General features: G+C 50.0%; 2 protein-coding genes across 2 annotated transcripts; both read right to left on the bottom strand.

Annotated features, from left to right (window-relative positions):
* Positions 1 to 1,090: 1,090 nt before the first annotated feature.
* LOC120496065 (integrin binding sialoprotein) lies at positions 1,091 to 5,827 on the bottom strand. Its single transcript, XM_039696118.1, has 7 exons — positions 5,821 to 5,827; positions 4,670 to 4,734; positions 4,540 to 4,590; positions 4,350 to 4,421; positions 4,109 to 4,162; positions 2,069 to 2,170; positions 1,091 to 1,773 (listed from the first exon to the last, which is right to left on the bottom strand). Exons 2-7 carry the CDS (start codon positions 4,721 to 4,723, stop codon positions 1,201 to 1,203), a joined length of 906 nt encoding a protein of 301 aa, XP_039552052.1. The 5' UTR covers positions 4,724 to 4,734; positions 5,821 to 5,827; the 3' UTR covers positions 1,091 to 1,200.
* An 8,863-nt stretch (positions 5,828 to 14,690) lies between these two features.
* DMP1 (dentin matrix acidic phosphoprotein 1) lies at positions 14,691 to 16,955 on the bottom strand. Its single transcript, XM_039696117.1, has 4 exons — positions 16,902 to 16,955; positions 16,760 to 16,801; positions 16,048 to 16,302; positions 14,691 to 15,929 (listed from the first exon to the last, which is right to left on the bottom strand). Exons 1-4 carry the CDS (start codon positions 16,953 to 16,955, stop codon positions 14,691 to 14,693), a joined length of 1,590 nt encoding a protein of 529 aa, XP_039552051.1.
* Positions 16,956 to 26,834: the final 9,879 nt, after the last annotated feature.

The raw sequence follows: 26,834 nt of genomic DNA on the forward strand, positions 1-26,834 counted from the left end.
TCTGTGCTGCCATAGGGATTTGTCCCCAGGGGTGCCCATGCTCCCCAGAAGCTGCAGCCTGGCTTTGGCATACAGAAGCAGTTTTGTACAATGGCTAGTGACTTGCTGCTGCAGGAATAGACTAGTTCTGTAGCTGGATCTGCATCAGAAGCTGAACTCAGGTTTCCTTCCTAGGAGTGCAAGAGCAGCACGGTACCTGCCATAAACTGTGCATGAGGGCCATCACTATTCCCAGATGGTGGCATCTGCCTGGAACCCAGTGGGATTTGTTCTATCCCTATCCATAATGCAGATCAGCAGTTGGCCAGGGACATACTCCTGTTGGGAAGGGACCCTGAGCAGGGATCCTGAGGACTCCCAGCTAGGCATCCCTGTCGCTGATGAAGGAGGGGAGTAGATGCACCACTGTCACTGTGGCAGCTCTATCTTGCTCTGGGAATGAGGTGTGTGACAGGGATATTTTGGGCTGCAGTACTGGTGTTCAAGACACACATCCAAGTTACCCAGCCTTGTTCCCACATGCCTGGTGCAGGGACAAAGCAAAGTCCTCATTACAGGGGTGTGCATCTACAACTAGTGATGCACAGAAAGAGAGAGAGAAATTAGTGTTTTTACCCTTATTAACATTGCTTGGTGTGTGGTCAGGCCGTGGGAGGCACATTACCAAGGAATAGAAGACATGATGAAGTTATCACTGCTCACATATTGGAAATTGACATAGACTTTACATAAAACGTGGTTGTAATCCTACAGCAGTGCCCCTAAGAGCGCCCTTTCATTTTTCAGAGGGCAGTCTACAGAAGCTTTCCAAGTTATCCTTGCTGTTCCTCCCTTTCTGTATCTGAGCTGGAGTAACAAGATTCAGCCCTAAGCACCATGGGCAACCGTAGCCCCTCAGCCCCTCACCTAGCGCTGTGCTGCTCCACTGACCCCAGAAAACTGGGCAGCAAACCTTTTATCACCAACAAGATCAGTTCATTTGCTTTATTTCATTTCATTTCATTTCATTTCATTTCATTTCATTTCATTTCATTTCATTTTGCAAGATACAAAAAAAAAAAAAAACCCTGGGATGGAGCCAGTGTGCATGGCAAGCTGCCTAGCGTCCCCTCTGGCATGCGGCGGCTCCAGGGAACCTTCGAATGCACATTCCTGAGTGGCTGGGGCTGGCAGGGACAGCACCAGGGCTGTCCCCCATGCTCACTGGTTGTAGTAGTAATCCTGGCCATACACATCGTACCCGTGCCCTTTGTAGTAGCCGTACTCATCCTCGTAGGCCCGGTAGCTGTCCCCGCGTGCATACTCATCCTGTTCCTGGTACCCACCCTCAGTGGTGCCCTCCTCCCCCCGGCTGTGGTCCCTGGCTGTCACATCATACTCCCACATCTCCCCAGCTGTGGTGGCATCTGTGGTGACGTCTATGGGTCCCCCATCATCCATAGTTGTCGCCTGTGTCAGACCTTCTTCGTTGGTGGTGCTTGCAATGGTGGTGGCTTCAGCTTCCTCCTCCTCCTCCTCTTCTTCCTCTTCTTCTTCTTCTTCCTCCTCCTCCTCTTCCTCCTCTTCCTCAGCTTCACCAGTGCCCTCCTCAGCCACCACAGTGCCATTGCCATGAGGTCCAATACCCTCTGTGGTATTGGTGCTTGTGCCATTGACACCATTCTCATTTTCATCTACTTCTTCTTCCTCCTCCTCATTCTCATCACTGTCTTCATTTTCAGAGTCTTCCCCCTTGCTGGCAGTTCTCTGCCTGATCCTTTGGCAGCCCATGCCCTGGCAGAGGAAAGACAGCACAGCATTACTTGGATGTTGGGAGGCTGCAGCTCCATGTGGAAAGGAGCACGTATGGGCACAGCTGAGCATCCCCCCACACCTTCCATGGCAGGACTGTCTTTTTGGGGTATCCCTTTCAACCCCAAGCTAATGCCCAGAGCTTGGTCCAGCTATAGGTATTTCCACAGCAATCCCCCAAGCAGAAACAGGGTGCGGGGCATCCCATGAGTACAAGCAAACATGCAGGGAACAGCCCCCTCCCCATGGGTGCTCCCTCTATCTCCCCAAACCACACCTGATGGGGGGCTGTGACGTCTCCTCCCAGTGCGCCTTGGCAGTCCTCAGGGGCTGCTCCAGCAGGGTGTCCAGCTGCCTTGGTGCCAGCATAAAATGGCCCCTACAAGGACAGGGACAGGACAGGGCAGGGGTAAGCAGCTGGAGTGGAGCACAGGCCTCCCCGCAGTGAGAGGGGCACAGTGCATCCACACAGAGCATTTGGGCTTTGCTTAGAGTTCCCTGCTTTCTCACGGGTCTTGTTCCAGGCTGGAATGTAGAAGCTGCAGCAGGGCAGCTGGAGCTGTGCAATTACGTGGTGGTGGCTGGAGTCGGGTGTTCCCATTCTGGCTCCACATTCTGCTTTGCAAAGCATCTGAAGGTTTTCTTCTGAAGTTACCTCCCCCAGTTTCCAGTAAACAAAGAAAGCCACAGGCACACTACATGTGAACACACTGCTCATCATGTGTGGATGGTCAGTGAGAGTGTGATGGCTCAAAGCCAGGCATGAGCCCAAACCCCACCAGCCATCAGCAACTCTTGGCCCCAGAGATCAGCAGCAGAGCGGGGCTCTCAGTGGGGTGCACAGCTAAAAAAAGGGTAAGGAATAACTCAAATGCAAAGAGAGCCTGGAGAAGACACTGAGGGACTGGTGGGGCAATTCACCCAGGGCCCAGTCTGGGAAGTGGAGCTTGTTGGCACCAGCATATGAGCCCAGCCACGGCAGGGAGACCTGAAGCTGCCCTGGGCAATCCCTGCTGCTCACATGCCAAGACCAAGAACACCTACCTTTGCATTTTGGGCCACCTCAGACCTTTAAATACAGGTGCATGTGCTGGCAGAGAAAATCCAGGCTGCTCTCCTCTCCAAGAGGAGAGCCATCAAATTGCACAGTGCAGCAAGCTGTGCCAGTGGAAGCGATGCTCCCTATACAGCAGCCAATATAATGCTTTTTACATACCTATAACTGACCCTGAGGCCTTTCAGCATGATTCATTTTGCTGACTACCCTGCCAGCGAAGGCACGTCCCTGCATGGCAGCAGCCATTGCTCTGGTGCCCTCAAAATAAAAAGGGCAGTCCTAAAGAGCAGATACATTCCTGCATACCAGTTAATTTCTTGCTGAGAAAAGAAATTCCGCCTTTTGCTGCCCATCCCACTGCTCAAATCTATCCCTAGAAATTGCAGTGGTAGGGGAGAGAAACAGGTAAAATGGGGCAAATTGCAGGGAGGTGCCAGGGCTGGCACAGGGGCCACCCCATGCTATATGCCAAGCCCTGACTGGCCTCCAAAGTGGGGTTTAAAACCAGATTCCCTGACTTTCATTAAATAACTTTAAAAAAAGAAAAAAAAAAACCAAAAAACTTGATTAGGCGTGATCCACAGGATTCTAAGCATACCAGATCCTTATTTCAAAGCACCTGTGTGACTGAGACCACTGGACTATTTTTGAGCATTTGCATCCCGATAAGGCACAAAAGATCTTTGTAATCCCTTACATTTAATTTTGGACCTGGGCTGCTCTCACAACTACAGAGGTGCCCAAGCCCACACTGATCCAGCAGACAGGAGCAGCTTTACCACCTGACTGATACAAATTTGACTTTCCCAATACAGCATCAGTTTGTGTCACTCCACAGACACACATGCAGAGCATAACTGGATTTTCTGTAGGGGTATTCTCAGTGCTATGGGGGTAACAGACCCTGAAAGAGGAGGGTAAGAGGAGTTCCTAACAGCACCTTCTTCCTTGTATGAACCTCCCTGGTTCTGTCCTTTGGCCTGTCCTGCTTCTTTCTGAGCTGCTGGAAACGGAAACCAAGAGAATTTGTCTCAGGGTTGTTTGGTGCAACCCCTGCGCAGGAAAAAAAAAGGAAAGCAAAAGGAAAATATCAACCAAAAAAAAAAAAAAAAGCTCTAGAGTAGAAAATCCAGTTGTATCCAGAGTGCAAGCCTGTGGGAAGTCAGTGACCACAAATGCTGATGAGCAGAGACTACAAAACCAAAGAAAGTTCCCAAATTCCCGTATTTGTTTTGCAGACTGCTGGTTTGCCATACTCACCCCCTCTTCCTCCTCCTCCGAGCCATCCCCCTCTTCCTCAGATGAGTCACTACCCTAAGAAGAGGAAAAACCAAGCTGGAGGCGGGTGGGTGGGTTCCCAGTGGTGTCATGAGTACAATGTCCTGCCCACAGGCCCACAGGCTATGCCAACAGGGCACAGACCATGCCCCCATCTCATTTGGGCCAAAACCTCTGCATTTGGAGGGCGACGAAGCAGCAGCAACCCCTCGGAAGCACCCACCTGGTACCGTCGCTGCGGGGGATACACATAGATGTATCTGTACAGGTAATGCCGGTGCCGGCTCTTGAAAACCTACCAGGAGAAGGAGGGGGAAATCCCATCAGTCTGGGGCCTTGGGTACAGGAGCCACCAAAATGTGCTCTTCCTTTAGATCAGCCCCGTGTGGGACTAGGGGTGGGGGAGACCCTACCGCGTTCTCTTCTGAGTCGCCCCACTTGGGTTGCCGCAGCCAGCTCTTGACCTGGGGGAAAGGGTGGGTTGGTACACGCCCCACAGCAGCCCCAGCAAGGCCGGGGGGGTCCCCCTCGCCTGGCACTCACCGAGAAGGTGCACGCCATCCCCACCAGGCAGACAAACACCAGGATACTCCTCATGGCTGCTGTCTCTAGGAACATCGAAACACATTGAGGGCTTGCTTTTCAGCTAGGAAGCACCAACACCACTCCAAACAATCCACATGTCTGTGTCCACGTGGGTGACTGGGGAGAAGAAAGGCTGACCTCCAGCCTTTCTTGGTGAGGTCACCCAACCCCTCCGTAGACCCAATTCTTTCTTTTTCTTCTTTTTTTTTTTTTTTTTAAGATCTGCCTCAACTTCCATTAATTTTGGGGTTTTTTTAGAAGCCACAACATACCAGAAAAGCAAGTTTCACCATGTAGTGAACTCAAAGCTTTCCTGGAGAAGGATGACTTATTTCTGTTTCCCCATTGCCCTTAAGGGAGGGGAGAAAACCAAGCCCCACTGGAGATGCAACAGGAGCAGCTGGGAGCACTGCCCACAGCAGCTGCCTTTCCATAGCTCCAAGACCTGCCTGGGCTTTGCCCAGAACACAGTGCTCCTGGGAATTACTCCACAGTGTAACCTCACTGAGGAAAAACAAACAAGCAAACAAATAATGGAAATAATTTGCTTCACAGCCTGCCATTGGCAAAAATAGCAGTGGCAAGGCACCAACGCAAAGAGCCCCCCACAGGCGTAACTGGAGGGGACTTAGCTCTGGGCAGGTCTGAGCTGCACACCCAAAGCACCATACACAGCCTGCCCTCCTGCATCAAGGAGAAAGGAGTGCACCCAATCCTTCCAGCAGCACCCCAGCCTTCCCCAGGGAACAATTCTCCCAGCATACCCCTGAGCTCAGTCAGGCTCACCAACCTCCCTTTCTCCTACCCTTCCTATGCCTAAACCCAGTATCATCTGTGCTTGTACAGAATTGTTATTACATTTATCTGTGCTTGAGGTTTCCCTATTTTTGCTTAATTCAGGCTGTAAAACAAGTGGCCACAAGTCTCTCTGACCTTGCAGCAAGGCTCTGAATGCTCACCCCCTCCACCCAAGCGCTTCATGAAGCCACAGATCCAGGAAAAGACTAAAAGCAGCACCCCAATCCTGCCAGCAAGCTGACCCTCCCATCTCCCTGCAAAAAGCAGACATCAATGCACAACCCAACTGGGAAAAGCAGCAGCAAGCTTACCCTGCCCCAGCACCGAGAGCTAACCATGGAGTCAGCCGGCACAGATTTCCTCCCGCTGCTGCCCTGCTGGGATTTAAGGCCTGGCTTTGCCCCCCCCAAGCCAGTCACCGCCCTGCCCGGAGTGACGCCAGCTCTCCAGCATGCACCAAAACCCCTCCAAAACTTCAACGCTGGCAGATTTGGTGCACAAACATAGTGCCCTGTGCCGCTGCCAAACCCAGCGAGGTTTGCACTGCGCCGCTTAATTGAGGGTCTTGCCTCAGATGTGCGGCTGGGAGGCCGAGGATATAATAACACTCTGGGTTTTAATTAAAATAAATATTGGGAAATCTGTTGCTGGGGGGTGTCCACCTCCCTTTTTGAGAAATCCTGTCACTGTTTTTTCAAGTAGACAGAAAGAGCGACCTCAAAGGCCTGGCCCCACAGCCACTTGTGCAGAGCCGTTAGACCAAAAAAAAAAAAAGCTAAATCCAAAAATAATCCCTCTCCAGGATGCCTGCAGAGGCCTTGGTAAGGGAAGGGAAAGAAAAGGGGACTCAGATACAGGTGTCACTCAGTGCCCCTTTGAGAGTCATTTCTGCCACAGTGTTGCCACAAAATGCAGGTCTGCTTTGTTTCTAATGCCCTGCAAACTACGCAGACCCACACAGGGGCCAGCCCTGCTCTCAAAAATCAGGCATTGCTCAGCTGAAATCTGTGTATGTCCCCAGCAGAGCAGAATAACTGCCAGAGAGTGGGGGAAAAATGAAAAAACCCCACCCACATGTGCATACAAAATGCAGGTCTGCTTTGTTTGATGCCCTGCAGACCCACACAGGGGCCAGCCCTGCTCTCAAAAATCAGGCATTGCTCAGCTGAAATCTGTGTATGTCCCCAGCAGAGCAGAATAACTGCCAGAGAGTGGGGGAAAAATGAAAAAACCCCACCCACATGTGCACTCAAATCACACTGGGGATCTTGGTGACAGGATACAGCAAGCGGATGCTGCCCCCTGCACCCACCTCTGCAGGGATGTCTTTTCTCCTTTACCTATATTTATCATTTCCTGCTTGGATTTCATCCACCCAGCTCTCCAGTGCGCCTCTGCTTCCTCTTTCCCAGATTTTTCTTGTACTCATCAGCAAAGGCCCCTAAGCTCCTGCACATCTGGGCTGCAGCAGTTCAGGGAATGACTCCTCACCAAATGCAGCTTCGCTTCCTGCAGTGGCAAGGAGAGCTGCAAATCCCACTTGATGCTTTCAGCCCTAGGAGAAGGAAGAGAGGTGCTGAAAAATAAATGCTTTCAGGCAGATCTGTAATGGTCAGCTTAGCCAGTGGTAAAACTATGGTTATTAAGGACAGAAAAATCCACTTTGCCATGAAATGCCTGAGTGTTTCTTCTCAAAACTAGGGGCAAAACCAGCCTCAGCTACATGCAGGGGAGCCCATCATTGACAGGTACATGATGGGGAGCTGATAAAACACTAGGCACATAAGTTGTTTCTGGGGAGGGAGAGGTCCCCCACAGCTCCCCAGAGGGTCCAGCACCCCTGGCAGCAGACCATGCCACATACCCACCATGCAACCCCTGGGGCTGCAGGGCACAGCTGCCCCCATGGGCTTCAAAGCCCCTTGTGTCACTGTGAAGTCCTAATTATAAGGGAGGCCTGGAGCTGGCCGTGGCTTTCAGCTGACGCTTTGTGCCAGGAAAAGCCACACAAAAAAAACCCAAAAACCAAAAAAATCCCAAACAAATAAAAAACACAAAAACACCTCAGCCATGCAGTTCTTCTGTGCCAACACAGCAGCCTTTGATAAAGAGAGAGATCAGCATTTGTGAGGATGAGGATTCCTGTGTCCCCCCATCTCCATGGGGCTGGAGCAGCTGGAGGGGCTGCCCTGCTGGGCATTCAGGGCAGAGACAGCCCTGCTTCCCATTGTCCCCTGCTGTCCTAAGCTGCCCGGCCTAGGAAAGCAGTGAGCATGTGCCCGGCTTTGAGCTTAAAATTTCATCAGCGCTTGGGAACAGAGAGTCCTGGTGGGAGGCGATTTTTAATGTAATTAAAGGGCTTCTGCTCCAGTCTGCTTAAAAAAATATATGGAAAACTGACTATAAAAACACGTTTCACCCAAGATCCCTAAAAAGCAGCAGGATAATTAACGTGTGCTGAAGTGCCTTGTGCAGCCAGCACCTATGTTTAGCTCCTGGAGCGGGTGCTGCCCAGGCAGGCTACCAGCAGCAGCAACCTCACTGGCACCATGGTGGGAGACCAGCAGGGAACTCAGCCAGCACATCCAAAACATTTTAACTTGAAATTTATTTTTTATTACTACTTTAAAATCATCACATGGCAGGTGTGGAGCATTGGTCTCTTAATGCTCTTGCAAGAACTCCTTATCTTCCAAGATGGCAGGGCTTGGAGGGATCACCCTTTTGTCTGAAAGGAATCTGCTATTAAAAGCAAATGCAGACTTTGAAAGCTTTATGAAATGACATCACCTTGCTGGAAACAAAACATAGAACGGCTTATCTGCCTCCAAAGGATGGGGTTTTAACCAAGGTGGCCTAGTGGAAGGTGGGGTTTGCAGCAGCCGCTGGCCGCAGCTTTGTGCTGCAGCTTGCACCCAGCAAGGGCACCCTTTACAGTTTGGGTGTACTTGCCTGGGCCCCTGAGGACCTCAGGGTCACAGTGTCCCAGTCTGGCTCAGGCTGACATGGCTCCTAAGTCCAAATTTAATTATTATTTTTGCAGGGCAGTAAATGAGCAGAGCAGAGTGCTCCTGCCCTACCCGGGCACACTGCGGGGCTGAGGCCACACCATCCTATTTCCATGCCCTGCAGCTATTCTGAAAGGAAACCTCAGGGCCAAAAATAAGTAAAGAAAACAAAACCATAAGGACTCTTTGAGCATGGTGGGAAGAGACAAAGGTGCTGCTGCAGCCAGGGAAAGGGGCACCCCTGCCATGCAGCTCAGTGGCCAGGGCACCCCCAAAACCTGTATAGGAGTCACCTTTGGCAGAACCTGCCCTGGCTTCCAGCTCTCCCCACATACTGCCAGGGACAGGAGTGTGTGCCATGGTCACCAGCTGGGGAGAGAAGTGATGAGCAAGAAGAGGGAGCAACTGCATCAGAATAAGGAATGCCTCTCTTTCCCCTTACCTCTCGGAGCACAAACACAAATGCAAACCAGCATCAGCTGCACACACAGCTCATTATTCTTTTGCCAACTTCCAATTTTAGAATAAAAATGTGATGGGAGAATATCTAAAATGCACCTTGTATCAATCTCCATTATCAGTACACAACCTGTATATATTGGCCCTCTGCAATTGAACATTTTGCATGAGTTTCCTTTTTCTCTGAGCAGAAACCAGAAAAAGGAAATTAATTCTATTGCCTGGCAAAATACAGGCCAGGAGTAGCTCTGTAATGTGAGCACTTTGAAGCACCCTGAACTCTGGGAGCCAAATCCAGCAAATCACTGAGGCTAGGCTGCAGCATTATCGCAAATCCCAGACATGCCACCACCCAGGCCCTCACGTGTTTGAGCAATATCTGTATATTGGATCTCCTCTGTTTGTTTGTTTTTCTTTTTTTTTTTTCAGGAACAAGAAACTCCTCACTCCACCTGCCAGAGCAAGTTACCAGGTCTGGTCTCCCCCGCTGTCTCTGCCCCCATTCACATGTGAGAGCTCTCAAACACATCCTCAGGAGAAAAAGCCAAATAAACCCCCCAAAAGGCCTCATTTTTCAGGAGGCAAGCAGCCTTCCTCTTCAGAAGGAAGATAACCTGTATTCATTGCAGAAGTAACAACCAACTGCCTGCACATCCAGCTCAGGAACTGAGCTCTCTAACAAAGGTAAATCAGTGTCCCTGGACCTTCAAGCATCTGGATGGTGTGGAAGCACACCGCTTCTTGTGCTGCACTGGTGATGGCTGCCTACCTCCCTGCCACTGCACACACTGCTCTAACTTGGTAAAACCCCTGAGTCTGGCATTAAAAAGCCCCCAGTTGCAGCAGAGGCAGAGTGTGCTCTGTGTGTCAGCAGAAACCGCTGCTCTTGAACTGGTTATTTGTTATTGTGTACACACATGAGTTGCAGAAGAGTGATGTATGTATCCACATATCACCGAATTACAGAATGCTCTGGATTGGAAGGGACCTTAAATCTCATCTAGTCCCAATCCCCTGCCATGGGCAGGGACACCTCCCACTAGACCAGGTTGCTCAAAGCCCCATCCAAACTGGCCTAAATACGTAGAGAAGTATGTGTCTTCTGCAAAAAGTACCTTAAACTCAGGCACTCATTTCCTTTTTTTAAAAGGTGGCTTTGCAAAGTTTTCACACTGTCGTGAAACTACTTTTTGCTCTGCAGGTGAAACAACATCAGGTCTAGGACAGAAAGGGCAGAGGTTGCCGTGGCCCCCCAGGTGCAGTTTCAGCCCCTGTGTTCAGTAGGTAACCTGATGCCTTCTGTTAAAATACAACAGCTCTTTGCAGCTTTGCATTTCAGAAAACAGGAAAAAACTGAACTGCAAACCCCTTGCTCACTCTGAAGGTTTCCATTGTGAATTTGGGGAGTACAATACAAGAGGATTTAATGTTTCCATCATGAGTTGGGGGAATGCAGTACAGGTGGATACTAACACTTACACTTTACTTGTACCATCCTGTGGTGCCTGACTCCTTGGGGCAGTGCTGGGGGGACCACAAAACTCCCAGGACATGGCTGAGCCAGGGATGGGAAAGTTATTTGCCATCAAAGTGCATGGCAGTAAAGAAAACTGGAAGAAAAATTTCCTGTGAGCATTCAAAAGGTTTGTAGTATTTTGGGGTTTCACTGAGGTCAAAGGCTGTTTTCCCACGTCTGAGATATTTCTTTTGTTCAGATTGATGGCCTCAGTGATTCCGTCAGAGGTTTTTCCTCCCCATTGAAAAGGGCAGAGAAACGCAATCAAACTCTCCTGGCCCCACTGTGTGCTTGGAGAAGAGTGGCTCCCACGCAGAATTGCATCACAGGGGGCACGGATGAGACAATCCCATCAGACCCGAAGGGAGCCTAAAGAAAGAGGAAGAGAAGTTTCTTACAAGGGCATGTAGTGGCAAGACAAGGGGGGGATGATTCAAACTGAGAGAGAGAAGGTTTAGATTCAATACTAGGAAGAAATTCTCTGCTGTGAGTGTGGTGAGGCACTGGAACAGGTTGCTCAGAGAAGTAGTGGGTGTCCCATCCCTGAAAGTGTTCAAGACCAGGTGGGATGGGGCTCTGGGAAACCCAGTCTAGTGTTCCTGTCCCTGGCAGGGGGTTGGATTGAGATGGTGTTTAAGGTCCCTTCCAACCAATACCATTCTGTGATTCTATCATTGTTTCTTTCACAGATATTCCTATTTTGCTAAAGACAAACACAGGCCAAAGAAAAGCCTGCAGCCAGCTGTGGAACTCAGATCACCATGGGAAGCCCAGAAAATTTGTCTGCACTGTCAAAAAAGGCACTGCTGGATGGAGGGGTGGTCTGCCAGTGCAGGGGTCTCTCTGCTTCTCCCACTAAATCCAGGAAAATAATGAGGTTAAGTAAGTACAGGTTTTATGCCATGGCTGCCCCAAGTTCAGCTGCCACAGCCAGGCTCAACACTGCTGCCTCCCACCACTTCAGTCACACAAGCTACTTATTAAAAATAGAATTTTTTTCTTTTTAGTAAAAAAAAAAAAAAAAAAAAAAGAAAAAAAAACCACCAACACAAGAAACCTTTATTTTAAGATTATGCAAACTCATGTTTTCAAAAACCCAAATGGATCCAAAAATACCTGCTTTAAACCCCAATGCTGATTTCTGGGTAAATTGCTGCATTCAGCTCTGGAGGCCACCCCCAATGCACAAAGAATGTCATGTGGGTGGATAATAAAAGCATACATTGACATGGGCATTTTTTATCCCTGCCTAACCAGTCGGGAAAAATGAATCTGACAACTTCATCACATAATCATCCTGAAACTGAAGGCAGGAGCATCTCCAGCAATGGCATAGCCTGTGGCTGACCTTCCCAGCTGCTTGTCCTGCCAGCCCAACAGCAGAGAGCAGGAGTTTCCCTCTCCAGTGCTCACGGTGCACAGACACATGACAAAAAACCTGAGTACATAAACTCCTAAAAATGCCTTTAAATCCTCCCAAAGAGCATCTTTTGGTCACACTCCTCTGCCCATCCAAAACCTCACCCTGCCAAGTCCTGCCCATCGTCAAGCCCTTCCAGATGTCAAGTATACACGGATGAACAGCATTTGACAGGGATAGTCCAATACCACCAGTGTCCCCCAAAACCTTGCAGAAGTCCTTTGACAGGTTCTGGGCAAATCCCTGCGTGGGCCCAACATGAGCGGCTCCCTCCTTGAGCCAAGCAGGAGGTTTTCCCAGAGAAGGGCCATGCCCAGGAGGGATGGTCCCGTGGGAAGCTGTCCTGGCAGGACCGGCAGGCAGCAGTCAGCTCTGGCACCGGCTCCCTGGCTTTTGGGGAGCAGCCAGGCAGCAGGAGGCAAGTTTTGGGCGTTGCTGGCCAGGACATGAGTGCCGTGGCAGCACATCCTTGTTTGCAAGGCGCTCGTGCCTCCTGCTTGCACCAAACCCAAACCAATCCGTTTTTTCTCTCCATGCATGAAATGAGGAGGACGGGGACACGCAGTCCCCTGCCCAGCTGTGCCAGGCTGCTGTGCGCCCCAGCACCACTCCCACAAGGATGAAGATGGACACAGGGTTACAGACAAATTTGCGAGAAGCGCTTTCAAAACCCCACTCCTGAAGCCTTTCGACTGTCCTCGCAGGCTGGGCTCGTGGCAGAGCTGCACCCTTCCTCCTGGAGGGATCCGGAAAAAACTGCTTTATCCCCACCCCCGCCAGCTGTGGCTACGTGAACATCCCCTCCGATGGCCCCGGGATGTGGCCCAGCCCTGTGACAGAGGCGGCACCGGAGCGTCGCCGCTGCCTGAGCAGCAGCACCGCTTGCTGGACACGGCAGAGCTGCTGCCCCAGCAAACGCGTCATTACTGCAGCCTTAAACTGCAGCGACAGGGATGTGACCCAGACCTTTTGGCTGCAGCCACACCCAAGATAGCCCTTGCTGTCTTTCACCCCAGTGGTGGAGCTGCATTGGTGTCCATGTCCCTGACAGGCACCACTGTCATCACAGTACCCCCAGCTATTCACACAACTGATGTGAGGGGTCAAAAATAAGGGCCAGGTCACAGCTGAGGTGTTCACAGTGGGATGAAGGGTCAGGAAAGAGGCTCATTCCCAAGGCAGCAGCATGGGGAAGCCACAAGTTTCAGAGCTGGTCTCATACAGAAGCAGAAAAAGGTTTACACAGGGTGAAAATTAAAACATAATTTCCACAAAAACCAGGAGCTGTTCAGCTCCCAGCCTTCATGTATTGGAAACAGGCTACAAATTAAGTGTGGTTCTGCTATAAGTAGCAGAAAGGATTTCATTCTTTCACTGTCTCTTGAATTTGGTACTGCAATGCTCAGCAGTACCCATGAGACTTGACAGCTGAAGGGAATGTACCCACTCACCCTGGCCCCTTGGGGAGTGTCCCCTGCAGAGCCACAGCTCCATGCTGGAAAACTGCACATTGACACAACAGCCCAAGGCTTCACCTTCAGCATTGAAACCCACATTGTACTGCTTGTCTTGCACATGTGAACAAGGAAGAAGGGCCTGGGTGGCATTTAAAATAGTGTGATTTTAAATAACATGTTGTTTATTCGCTGATAGGAGGAAAAAAAACCAACCAAATGTCACATAGACTAAAACAAGGTAACATGGTAACTCCTTTACCTTGCTTACCTGCGTCTCTGCTGCAGGGAACCTGGTTCCAGGGGCCACCATGACACAAAGCCAGTGGACCAGAAGAGTCCTCATGGCCTGGGACACCTTTCCAGCACCTCAGGAAGAGCAGCACAACCCTTGCTCACATTGCAGGTGATGACCCTAATACAGCAAAGCCTCAGGCCCAGCTCACTGGGGTCATCAGCCAGATTTTCCACCCCGCTGCAGGTTCACCAGGGGGCGGGGGTGGCCTTTGGGGCACCTGGAAATAGAGGGAGTGGGGACACCCTCAGCTTTTGCTTTCCCCCTCCTCCCAGCATGCTGTGGGGTTCCTCACACAAATATCCTGCCCTTTGCTTCCCGCTCCTTCTGGTCCAGCCCCAAATTGCAGACCCTGAGACACCCAGGAATAAAAAACAGCAGCACCTCAAACCACACTACAGTGGAGTTTGGTGGTTTTAATGGTGATTAAAGAAATCAACAGGGTATATTTCAGCTTTGAAATACAAGTGCAAAAAGGATACAGTATAATGTTTTCTGTACATTTCTTACAAAATAATAAAAATATTACATACATCCCATCCTGAAGTGGTACGTCACACCCTGCTGCGCCCATGCACCACGTGTGCACACCAGCTGTAGCTTTTCCTTTTTATGTGCTGGACATGGAGTTAATGGAAAGCTCCAACTGGAGTCTGGGCAGATGTGTTTAGGGCAGTGGTAGGTAAACACAAGGGGTGAACACAGGGACCTGCCCAGCATCCCCAGGAGTGCCAAGCCACCACTGTGCCCCTGGAGCAAGTGGGCAGCATCACCCTGCTGGCACTCACAGCTCTCAGCTGCTCTCCAGTTTGATACAGAAAATACCCTTTTTCGCTGTAGTTGGGTGTTCTCCCTGTGACTGGCAACCCTTTCACTCCCTGTGTAGCATGCCCAGGCCTAGCCCTGGCAAACCCGACTCCATTTTAACCACAGCACCCTCTTGAGAAGCAGTCAACCAGTCTATATGGCAAATAAATTAACCCCTCGTACCCCCACACCCCGCACGCTGCTGAGGCCATGGGGCACGGGTCAGTACCCGTCCTGGCAGTCATTGTCATCGTAGTCAGCAGCAGGTCTGTGGCGCAGGGCCCCCAGCCGCTGCTTGCGGCCCCCGCTCTCCAGGCTCTGCAGGGAGCTGTCGTCCCCGTGGCTGCTGGACTCACGGGTGGCATCCTCCTGGGAGCGGCTCTCCGCATCATCCTCATCTTCCTGGGACTCGCTGTTGTCGCTCTCTGTGGACCTGCTGTCCTCACCTGTGTTGTCCTCTGGGCTGCTGTCATCCTCTGGCGACTCTGGGCTCTCGGTCGATGTGCTTGGCACAGAGTCATTCTCATCCTCCTCTGACTCCTCCACAGTGTCCTCTGTGGAATGGCTCTGGTCGTCTTCATTTTCCCTGGACTTGCTCAGTTCGCCCTCTTCTTCCCTGGACTCACTGTCAGGTGTGGACAGCACACTCCTATCCTCAGCAGAATCCCAGTCCTCCTGACCTTCCCAGGTTTGGCTGTTGCTGTGCTCATTCAAGGTTCTCACCACCTCTGGGGTCTCCCCTGGCTCCTCATCTGACTGCTCATCAGTGGTGTCCCTGGACTCACTGTCCTCATCTTCCCTGGAGGGGCTGTCCTCCCCATCCCCATCCCCATCCTCCCTGGAGTGGCTGGAGCTTTTTTCCTCTGACTGGCTGTCAACAGGCTCTTCTGACTGACTGTTCTCCACAGAGGGGCTGTCTTCTTCAGAGTCACCATCCTCCACCTCAGGGGACCTGCTGTCACCCTCCTCCCAGTGGTGGGAGCCAGCCCCCTGGGCACTCTCCCCACTGTTCCCCAGAGCACGGGGCCCAGCATGGCGCATCCTGTAGCTGCTGCCTGGGCCGTCAAAGACAGAGGGATCATCCCCCTGCATGGCTTCATCCTGGAAGTCGTAGCTCTCCTCCTCCTGGCTGCTGCTGCTGGCCCCTCTGTGCCTGTAGGTGTAGCTGTAGCGTCGGTGGTCTGCCCCAGCGCTTTCGCTGCTGCTGCTGCTGCTGCTGTGCCCCACGCCAGCCTCGGCATCCCCACGGCCAGCGTCACGCTCCTGCTCCCCTGCCCCATCAGCACCAGCCACATAGGTAGGGCCTTCGCCCCTCTCCTCTTCCCCGTTGGCATCGAAGGTGTCGTCCCCACTGTCGTCCTCCTCATCCAGGAACCCGCCGCCATGGGAGGGAAACCCGTTGGCTCTGGTGCCGTAGAGGTCTCCATTGTCAGTGTCATCAGTGTCACGTGCATCCATCTCCTATGGAGGTGACAAACAGATTAATGCAAAGCCAAGCACAGCCTTGACCAATGCCAGCTTTGGGGCCAAGGGAGCTTTCCTGGCAGAACAAAACATTCCTCTCCACTCACTCACTCACCAGGAAGCCAAGGTCATTCCCATTGTTGGCACTCGTCTCTTCGTGGTCCACCTGGTTCACGTGCTGAGCCTGCCCAACTTGGTCTCCCACATCTTGGCCACTGAGCTCACCCAGCTCCTCATCCGCAGCATTCCCGCCTGCCAGGTCCCTGGAAAGCGCATTGTCCCCTGTTTCTGGGCTGGCAGGAGGATGTCTGCCATCCCCACCATCCAGGTGGTTGCCCAGCTTGCTGATGTAATCTTCATTTGCAGTATCCTGCAGGCAAAACATGACAAGGTGCTTTTGGTTTATTAAACACCAACCACAGCACGTTTACTGCTGCTGCTGCAGGACCTCATTCCCAACCCGTGCAAGAGCTCAAGTCCTTTCTATTTTTTGCACCTCAGCCCTTTAGTTATTTCTGCAGATACAAAATAAAATGGTAGCCAGCAACAAAAGGACAGCCCAAAAAAGTCCAAGCTGCGCTAGTTCAGAGCACAGAAACTCCTTTTTCAGGGCCAGCACAGCAAAAGGTGTCAGGTGAACTGGGAACTTTTTCAGGGAGGCAAGTCAAAACAGGGTGAAACCAACCCAGCTTGAGAAGACTGAGCAGACAGACAAAGCTCAAAGACCCACAGAAGCAGCAGATCCCTCCTAGGTTCCTGGTGCCTGCCCAGGGCTGGCTCCCCATCCCAGACTTGCTCCCTGTGGGAGAGGGGCACCTGTGGCTTACCTCCTGCAGGGCGCTGGGGTGGGTGGGTTCATGGTCAGGCACCTAAACACATCCGGGAGACAATTTGATCAGTGATCAGTGTGCCTCGGCTGGGCAAAACCAAGGGGTTTGGGGTGGGAGTGTCAGTCCAGGGGGTACTTACAGGGTAAGCACAGGCCACAGCCCAGAGGAACAGCACCAGGAATGCAGCCCTCATGTCAGTCGTGGTCGCTGTGGCTGCAACAAGGAAGGAAATATTTGCAGGCTAGAGCAAAGCCTTTGCATGTGCCTCTGGCTGGAACTTGGCCCCACAAAGCCCTCCCAAATCACAGTGCTCAGCCTGGTGCGTCATCAAACAAGCCAGGGATTTGTCCTTGTGCCACCTCTTGTGCAGAAACCTCCCTTTATTTTGGGATTTGAAATACCCAGCCATGTACTGGCAGATTATTTGTCTGAGCATCATTAAGGAGCAGGAAAGCTCTCCTGAGTTTCCTGTTCCCATAGTAATGTCACCACCTAGCTGAGCTCTGTGGTTGTGACAGGAGCCTGCACCTCAGATGGGCAGCACTGTGGGACCATGGGCTGCAGAGCTGCACCTCCCACATGGAGTGGTCCCCACAGCCTCATAAAATCTCCCACCATTCCAAAGTGGAGCATCCCAATGAGATAACACCTCAGAGAGCTGCATCTCCAGAGCCCTCTGGGTGGGCACCCCAGCAGCACTGCTGCCTGGCAGGCAGATAAAGCAGTGGGAGCTTTCCTCCAGCTCTGCTCTCATTTTCCAAGCATTTTCTTTAAGCAACCCAGCACCTCATCCCTATGGGATACACTAAACACACTGAACATCACTCTGCACCCATAACATGCTGGAATGAGCACACTTCTGATTTCTTCCCTGACAAAGCAACACCTACATCCCAGATGATAACCCTCCTGCTTTCAACCAAAACTTGTGAGGAAATCTTCAACCCCTTTTCCCAAACATTGCCATTTTCCCTCCAGGCAATGCCAGATCAACCCAAACAAACCCAGACCTTTACCTCGAGGTGTGATGCAAGCCTGCCTCTCCTGTGGTGCTGGGGAAGGGATGGACTGGCTGCCTGTGCTGGAATGCTCCGGGCTGTATGTCCCAGGGTGGCAGGGCAGGCATTTAAGTGCTGCTCAGTGCCAGCCCCGGGCCGGGGGCAGCCAATGGCACCAGCGGGCAGCGCTGCTGCACCTGGAGGTGTCACCGGGAACTGGCCTCCCACGCTTCCTCTGGCCTCCGCCAGGACGCCGACCCTAAAAAAGCTCCTTGTGGTTGCAGGATGATGAGACGGGAGGGCAGTTAATGACGGACTGTGCTGGCCCTGTGTTTTGACTGCTAAATTTGTCCCATTCACACACTTCCCTCCGTGACACACGCAAACAACTACATCGTCACCCACGCCAAGCACTGGACCCCATCCCAGGGATGGCATCCTCCTAACCTGTGCAACCCAACCTTGGGAGCAGAGCCTGCCCTGTGCCATGGGCCAGGGTGCTGAAACACACAGGGACCATTTCCCTGCCAGGTCTCAGCCTTGTCCTGTACCTTGGGGCAGGAGCACAAAACCACCCCAGAAAGAGAGTATCGTCTTATTTTCATGCCCACACAGGCACTTGTGCCAGGAAGAAGGGAAATACTAAATGGAGGTGTATAGGGAGCATCCCACACTCTGCACTGAGTGTAGCATTCCAGTGCTCCTTCCAGCTGCTGGACAGGGAAGGGATGCTACCTCTGCTCTGGAAAACTCAGGCCAATATGTGCCATGGGAACATGGGCAGGGCTGCAGCTTTGCTGGCATTCACAGGAGATGCTGGCACTGTGAAATAAATGACTGAAGGAAACTTGGGCAGGATCAGGATTGAGCCAGAGCTCTGTAAACTGCAGGTTATCTGAATTTGCTCAGGGTGTAGAAAACAGCATCCAGATGGCATGCCTCGTGCCAGACAGAGTGTCCTGTGAAACCAGACATGTCAGTCTGCTGCTGGTGTGATTTCATCCTCACAATCTCCTGCTGTTCCCCCCCCTCATTACCAGCCCACAGTCCATGTGTGTCTGTCCTGCAAGACATCAGAAGGTGCTGAATGTGATGAGTATAATTTTTCTCCTTCCTCCTGTGCCCCATGCAGGGAGGCCCCAGGGGCCACTGTGGCTCCACTGCTTTCCCCACAGCCCCTTGGCCTCAAGATGGTCACCATCAAGCTGCTCATTCCTGTGCCCATACCCTCAACAGATGTTTTCCCTCTTCTTCCCCACCTGACCCCTGCTGCAGATACCGTGGGATGTATTTTCCTTTTGACCTGTGTCAAAATTACACCCCTTTCCCCAGCCAGATATGAGTTCATGTTGGCAACCTTTTTTAAGCACCTCCAACAATTACCATGTTTTGTCTTTTTTTTATATTTTGTTTGGTTTTGTTTTTTAATGTCAAACCTGCGTTTAACTTAGCCTCCAAAGATCTGGTGGTGCCTCATGTCCAGCTGCTGTGGTGCAAGAAAGAGATAAACACGAAGCTCTGCATGCCTGGCTCTTTTATAGCACACATCACCCACTGCCCCACCAGCCACCAGCCCTCCTTTGCAGGTCACTTCCCTCCTTTGCATCGGCCCTGAAACCCCCACAGCACCAGCACACCCAACAATGTTCCCTGACAGCAGCTGACCTGACCCACATCCCTGTAATCTCCAGTAGCCCTGGGTCCATCGATGGGGTCTGTGCCCCAAATCCCTGCCAGAGGTCATCCTACAGCATTAGCCAGATTGCCCCTGCCTCTGTTTTTCAAGGAAAGGAAACCCCAGCCCACATATTGCAACCTTACAATTAACCTTATTAAAAAAATATTAAGGATTATTGTTGTTAGATCAGAGGTGAGACATGGATTGAGGGGGGAGCAGCAGCTGTCTGTTGGGTGTTTTAAATGCCACTGGGCATCTCCCCAGGTCCTACCCTACCAAGATTCTCAGTCCCTGAAAGGAAGATGGGGGAAGCCTGGCCAGGCTAAAGCTGGCACCCTCAGACTACCAAGTCAGAAACTAGAAGACTGGCAGGGCTGGTAAGAAGATGCAGGAATATCACTCCTCTGTTTGACAGTCTGGACTGCTTAGTGTTCATGAGAACAAAGAAATGAGTGCAGACAGCAGCAGGCATAAGAGACACCAAAGCCAAAAGATGAGCTGGCACTACAGCCTGCCAGCTGGTGGAGGAAGAACATAACAGCTGCTCTCCTCCACTGATTGAGACAGTTCAGCATAAAAAACTGAAAAACGAAATAGTGTTGTAAAAACCACTATTCCCCTCTTTTTTTTCCAGTCCAGGGTATTTTAATAATATTAATGTTGCTGGTGCACTTCTCTCCTGAGTAGACTTCAGGATTTTGACAGCAGCATCAGAAGGAAAAGGATCAGTGAATGATGGGAGCAGGGAAGACTAGGATGAGAGCAGGACCCAAGGCACATGTCCTCAGTACTCAACCAAACACTCAGCACTAACTCCTACTTTATGTCAGATCCAAATCCAAATCACTTTCCCCCACACTTTCTGGTGACAGATGTTATAACACAGTGTCATTTTGTTACCTGAGTAAACACTGTCTGCAATTCACAGCATTAACATCACACAGAGCCTAGTAGCTAATGATGACATTTTAGGTGTTTGAAGAGCAACACTGATATTCCAGCTCCTTCTGGGAGCAAGCCTAATGGCTACAAATGCTGTGATATGGAACTACCAGCATATTTGTCGCAGCATAGAGCCATGCACAGGCTTGATTTCTTCTAAGCCTCTAAAATTTGATACTTCTTCTTGCTGGAAAAGAACATCTCACAGGAGCCTGAGTCCAGGGGCCCTGAAATACAGACACACACAAGGCACCTGCTAATGCTAGACCTCTGCACAAGACAAACAGCCCTCACCCCTGGTGTCCTGTCAGCACAGGGGTAGGTTCATTAACCCTATTCCGTATCCACCATGGAGTTTCCTCTACAGCCAGAGAAAAAAGACACTTTAAAGGCACCAGTCATTTGCTCTATTTCAGGCACCTATTTCAGACATCACAGATTGTTTGAAGTCTCTGTGACACGTCAAAGGGAGGTTCCAACCTTATCCTACTCACAAGATGCACCATGCCCTTTCCCAAAACCCATGCAAGGCAAGTTCCCAAAATCCCTCACTGCCCACCTCTTGTGCCAGCCCCACACTCTATATATGCCTATTTATAGCATTTTTCTACCATCCTACTCTGAGCAATGAGCTCCAGCAAAACCAGCATATCTCCCTGGTGGTCTATTGGGACAAAGGTTCGCAGGTGTTGTACCTGCTCTGTGCCACTCCTGCCAAAGCACAACAGAAGGAGCTATAACTTCTATACACATCATGCCCACTAGAACTGGAGCTCGTGGCTGGACAGGTGCTTTGTGCCATCCCTGCCAGATGTGTGTGACTGGATTGTCAGGTCCTATAAATCTATACTCATCCACCAACTTGCCTGAATTCACCAATTTGAGGCTGTGACTTCATCAGATGTGGGTAAGGAGGTCTCACTTCTGCCTGGCCACTGTCAGATCCAACACACCTTCCTGCACACAGGCACAACTGCATCTTGCTGCCTGCAGTCAAAGTAAGGGCAGGGACAGATGCTCAGCTCTGCCTCACAGCAGGGACCTGTTTTGACGGTGCTGGCACTGCTACCAGGTAGCTCCAGACTACACTACTGGAACTCCAGCTCCAGCCCAGTGACACTGGGCTGTCAAATAGCTCAGCACTGACAGCAGCAATCATACAGACACTAGAGGGTAATTACAGCTCCTAACATCTCATTCAGAGTACAATATCTTTTACAATCACTTCCTGCTCACAATTCAACCCCTTGGCAGGTGAGAGCAGTAAGTATTTGTCAATTACAAGCTGGAAGTGGAACAATAACGCAGCCTTAATATGAAAATCTTTCTGCAGCTTTCACCCTGTGCTTGCTCCCATCCAGCTGGAATTGCAAAGATCTGGAAAGCAGCATAGTGCCAGGGCTCTCAGGAAGGAAAGCATGGCAGTGATCAGGAGCCAGCCTTGCTCCTGATCACATCAGTGAATTGCTCAAGATGACATAGGGGCAGTTGTGCTGTTTGTGCAGGCCAGGTCTGTTTCTGTCTGCTGAGTCACAGCACCCTGATTTCTTGTTGGAGGGGACAAAAACATCAGAAGGAAATGACTGGTGGCAATGGATTGTATGAAACAGGCACTGCAGGAGTGCCAATGGGTAATGCAGAGGCACAGGCTGCCCAGAGGGGCGGAGAAGTCAGGACAGGGCTGGCAGCTCAAGGGATGAAGATATTTATACGGAGAGCCAGACCCTCTTGGAGAGTGGTCAGGAGTCCTCTGATTCCTGTGATGTCATTATGGCTCACTCAGGCTAAATTTATTGCTGCTTGGTGTAGCTGGACAGGAAGCACTACCACAGTCCCCTGGGAGCCTGGAAAAACTGACACCATCAGTGCAGCTCTGAGCAAGAGATCATCAGCAATTTGGCTCATACCTCCAAAGGACATTTGAATCCTCAAAATCCTAATGACTTAAAAAAATAACATAAGGAACCAAGAAAAAATAAAAAAAGGCAAAAAACCCACCAAACACAAAAAACCACCCCACTACCACCAAAAAAAACCGCAAACCTGAAACCCCTCACTACCAAAACCCAAGGAATGCCAAACAACTCACAAAGCCACAGAAGACTCAACTAATACAACCACAAAAAACAAAAGCACACCACATCACACATCTGGTGACTTTCATTTGGTTCACAGTCTAACTTTTTATTAACTATTATTATGTGAGTGCTGTACCCACATCTTCCACAATATTCCGTATTGCACAAAGGTCAATGCAACAAAAATCCCACAGAAGCAACTCTATACAGGAATCTACATGCTTATGATAAACTGCTTTTCAGCAAGGAACAAGTATTAAATCCAAGGAGATGTTTCTTGGTTTTCCGTGGTTCCTAAAAAGGTCGTTAAATACTGGGAGGAGGGGTAGGCCAAGCTTAAGCAGTATAAGCGTGTTCTGAATATCAGAGCAACAAAGAAAAATCTGGAATTGCTTACTGGATATTGTTTTCCTGAAAACAGCATGTGGGATTGTTGGTGACAAACCTGTCAAGCACTCAGCCAGCAGCCAAAACGCTGGTGTGCACTTCCCAGGGAAGCTGTGCACAGCTGACTGCCAGCATCCTAAAATACAGATCAGGAACATCACCATGGCAACTGACAGCAGCCACCCCTGGTCCTGAGGCAGGGGGCTGCATTTCTGCTCCACTTTCACAGGGACTGCAGTAGGAATTGAAGCTGTTTGCTTTTAAGACCTACATTTATGAGATCTTCAACTCATTCCTTCAGTAGTCAATTCACCCAATTCAGATACCAGTCATAAAGGCTGGATCCAGCCTTCACTCTTCCATGATGACTTTAACACTCTTCCTTGTTTGATTTATCGATAAATAAAACTTCCTAACCATTTCCCCTGCCCCTCCAGTTGTTCTTTGTAATTTCATATCAATCACCTTAAATGAGCAGCTGTAAATGGCACATGAATTCATACACAACTCATTCACACTCTGTTAAACTTCCAGTAGAATTCAATGGTACATCTCAAAGCAGCTGCATATGTGTGATTGCACATGCCAATCAACACCTTTTGACTCAGTCTAGTTCCTCTTCACTATTCCTGCTGGAATACTCTCTCATTACTGGTGGGTTTTTTCTGAACGCTGAATGCATAAAGGATTATTGCACAGGAGATAAGAAGCAGGAATCTTTAAAAAAAGGCTTGTAAGAAATGAATACTGGGTAAGCATTGACCCTCGTGCACAGAGTTTGATTTTGCATAACCAGTCACAAACAAAAAGATGTGAAAATATGTTTGATATGCAAGCAGGGCAGACTGATGCAAACAAATGAGAACAAGGTGCTGCCTGGGGAAGCACGGTCAAGACCATGTGCTGCCTGTTCCCTACCTGCACAGTCCCACAGCAGGAGCAGGAACACAAAGCCCCCCTCCAACTCCTTTTAGTAACTTCAGGGCTTCAGTTATTGACAAAACCTTTCCTGAGGGTTTCTAGTATTTCTGACTCCTGACAAATCTGCAAATTCCGGCACTGCCTGCTCCAGTCACATACGTAACCATGCTGTGGGAGCAGCCCTGCTCTGCCCAGATGTAATTACATGGTACACTTTGTGGCTTTCTACAAGGAAGTGGCATCATCACCTCTGTCTTCCACCAGGCTCCTCTCCAGAACCCACCCAAATGGGAATGCAAAGCCATGAAAGGACTTCCTTTGTCTGCCCAATCACATGGGATCGCAGGAGGATCCCTGGAAGCGTCACCCCAGCTTATGTGCCAGGGCATCCTTTTACCTTCAGCAGGGTCTTGGCACCCCTTATTGAAGAAATCAGGCCAGAATCACATAAGCTGATCCATCTCACTCATAATCCTCTCAGCACTGTGGGCTTCAGCACTTCACTACCCAGCCCACATTCAAATCTTGCCCATGCCCACAGCCATCATCTCTTCATATGACTAATGTGCTCCAGCAGGTAAGCTCAAATCTTTCCATTCCCTCCAACTGAAAAATAAATGGAATAAAGGGAGGTTTGAGTTTGATTCATTTCCCCCTTTTTTTTCCTTTCAATGAAACCAAAACCCAAACCACAGCCAGTGTGAGCTAGCTGAGCGTTAACGCAAACAGCGTATTCAAAGAGGCATCATCAAACCCCCCTCAGGTTGGGATCTTTTCCAGAAAAGCCATTTCCCATTAACAAACCCAGCCTTTGGTGGGCTGTACCAGGACAGCCCCACAGCCAACACGGGGCTAATAGTCATGATTCCATCACAGTGGTGCACACAGGGAAATGCTCCGTGATGGAGGTATGGGATGCATCACAGAGGGGCTGACACATGGGAGCAAGAGTTGGGCATGGGCTGGGTACTGCAGACCCCAGAGTGATGCACAGCTCACCAGAACTTGGGCTAAAACTTCTGTCTTTAGGGGATAACAAAGAAACTAGAAAATATATAGTATTATGGAGAATTTTACATGTAGAAATATTCCAAACTATTATCCTTTCTTTCCTTTTCTGTAATGATTAGATCCTGAAATGGTGGCCATGGAGATCTTGCTCTACACAATGTGGGGAGATGCTGACAGGCTGTACTTTAATGGCTGTGGACCTCAGGAAATGAATTTCTGGGGCAAAGCAGGCAACAGCCAGGGATCTCTATAAGGTGTTACTTTCACACAAGTGCTTTGCTTGCTCCCAGTTTGGGTCTTGCTTCCTTCTGAGCACAGGGAGACAGGCACCCATGCCCACACAGAGAGAAGGTACAGCATCCTTTTCCTTCCCACTACCTCATCCCATGGCAAAACTATAATTTGATTCCTCTCTCCTCAGCTATTTTTGGACTTTTCAGCACTGAAATTAGCATAACTCATACAGACAGGAAGTTGTTGCTACAGCACTAGAGAAGGGTGCTTGGAAATGAAAACCAGTCTTTGATTAAAAGAATAAAGTCAAAAACCCTTTTAGAAAAATATCCCCCAAAAAAGGTCTATCAAAAGAATGCTCTACTCCTTTACTATCACTTAATTTAGGCAAAAGACAATGGGAACAGTTTTGTAACTGCATTGCGTAATTTACCAGGAGTTTCTGCAATGGCAAAGAAATAAACTAAGTTCTTGAAATAAAGAACAGGAAAATTCAATAAATAGGAATTGAAGTTTTACTACGTGAGGCACATCTTGAATACCAGAGTATAACCAGACATGACCATCTGGAACCATCCAGGAAGTCTTCACCCAAAAAGTAATTTGGCACCCCTAAAAAGAGCTGAGGTGGATCTCTGTAAAAATCTAAGGAGTTTATTGAGGATCAGACAAAAACTTTAAACCAGCTCAACTACACTGAGCCTTCTCTAAACCCAAACCTTTGCCTAAAGAGGAAATGAGTCCATGTTAAATGCCTTCCCTGATGCTGTGGAGCAGGAGATGAAGGGTACCTTACAGCAAGAGCGTTTCTCCTTACTCCTCCCTTCCTGACAGAAGGTCCCTGCTACCCCAGGAAGGCTTATCACCCTCCCAGCTCACCCAACTCACTGCCCCTTTGCTCCCCTCTCCCCAGTACAAATCCAGACCCCAAACAGGCATTAGGGCTGCAGTGAAAGCTACCAGCCACTCCACCACAGATATTTATCTCCCCTCAGTGTCCTGTTCCCTTCTTCTTTAGTCAATTTTGTTTTGATATAAACACCTCTTCAAATACCTTTCCCATCAGAAAACTGAAACGTGCTGGGCGTGGATTGCCTTCTAAAACCACTCTCATCAGGTCATTCACAAGTGGTATTTTTAAACCCCTGGCTGGCTGAACAACAGACATTACAGACATTACACCCACTCTCCCACAGCCCCATTTTTGTCTTTCGAGAGGCTGTGAGACATCACACACGCAGATGGCAGGTTTGATAGTAGCCTGACCTTTGTGCTGGCACGAATAACACACTCTCCTCAGTATTTATTTCTATTTGAGGAACAGGCGGTTGCACGGAGTTGAGGATGCACAAAGCAAGGGGAAAAACCTGAGGGAAGAGGGGAGCAGTCACCCAGAAACTGGGGACACAATGCCACGGGGAGGGTACCAAAACTTTCCTGTGCCCTGAAAATCCTAAAAGCAGCTCCCTGATTCAGGGAAATGCCTAGTTGTGCACAGTCAAGCCAAAATGCCCCAAGGGCTGCTGTCCCCAAGCTCCCAGGGGTGAGGGAAGCTCTCTGAAATGCTGAGTTGGAGGCAGGGTAAGAAAGGCCAAGGAGCAGGACAGGCTCGTTTAGCTGTACAAAATCACATTTGGGTTTTTCTGATTCCTGAGGAAGACAGACCAAGCATTAGAGCTGAAACAAGTCACACACTATAAGGGATATCAGCAGAACCAGAACCATGACAGGAGAGGGTGACACTCCATGCTAAGACCATGCTGTTCCTGAAACAGCAATAAACAGATTAATTGCAGTGTTTCACAATCCTTGTCTCCTTACAG

The sequence above is a fragment of the Passer montanus genome, unplaced genomic scaffold (assembly GCF_014805655.1).
Source record: "Passer montanus isolate IOZ18808 unplaced genomic scaffold, ASM1480565v1 scaffold95, whole genome shotgun sequence".
Classification (NCBI taxonomy): domain Eukaryota; kingdom Metazoa; phylum Chordata; class Aves; order Passeriformes; family Passeridae; genus Passer; species Passer montanus.

Bases quoted from the DNA above. Each gene is read 5' to 3' on its own strand.
- LOC120496065 (XM_039696118.1), bottom strand. From the start codon at position 4,723: ATGAGGAGTATCCTGGTGTTTGTCTGCCTGGTGGGGATGGCGTGCACC. The intron at 4,422-4,539 runs GTAGGGTCTCCC...TTCTCCTGGTAG, and splicing joins GCGACTCAGAAGAGAACGCG to GTTTTCAAGAGCCGGCACCG. The intron at 1,774-2,068 runs GTGTGGTTTGGG...TTCCTCTGCCAG, and splicing joins ACGTCACAGCCCCCCATCAG to GGCATGGGCTGCCAAAGGAT.
- DMP1 (XM_039696117.1), bottom strand. From the start codon at position 16,955: ATGAGGGCTGCATTCCTGGTGCTGTTCCTCTGGGCTGTGGCCTGTGCT. The intron at 16,303-16,759 runs GTAAGCCACAGG...TTTTGCCTGCAG, and splicing joins ACCCCAGCGCCCTGCAGGAG to GATACTGCAAATGAAGATTA. The intron at 15,930-16,047 runs GTGAGTGAGTGA...TCACCTCCATAG, and splicing joins GGAATGACCTTGGCTTCCTG to GAGATGGATGCACGTGACAC.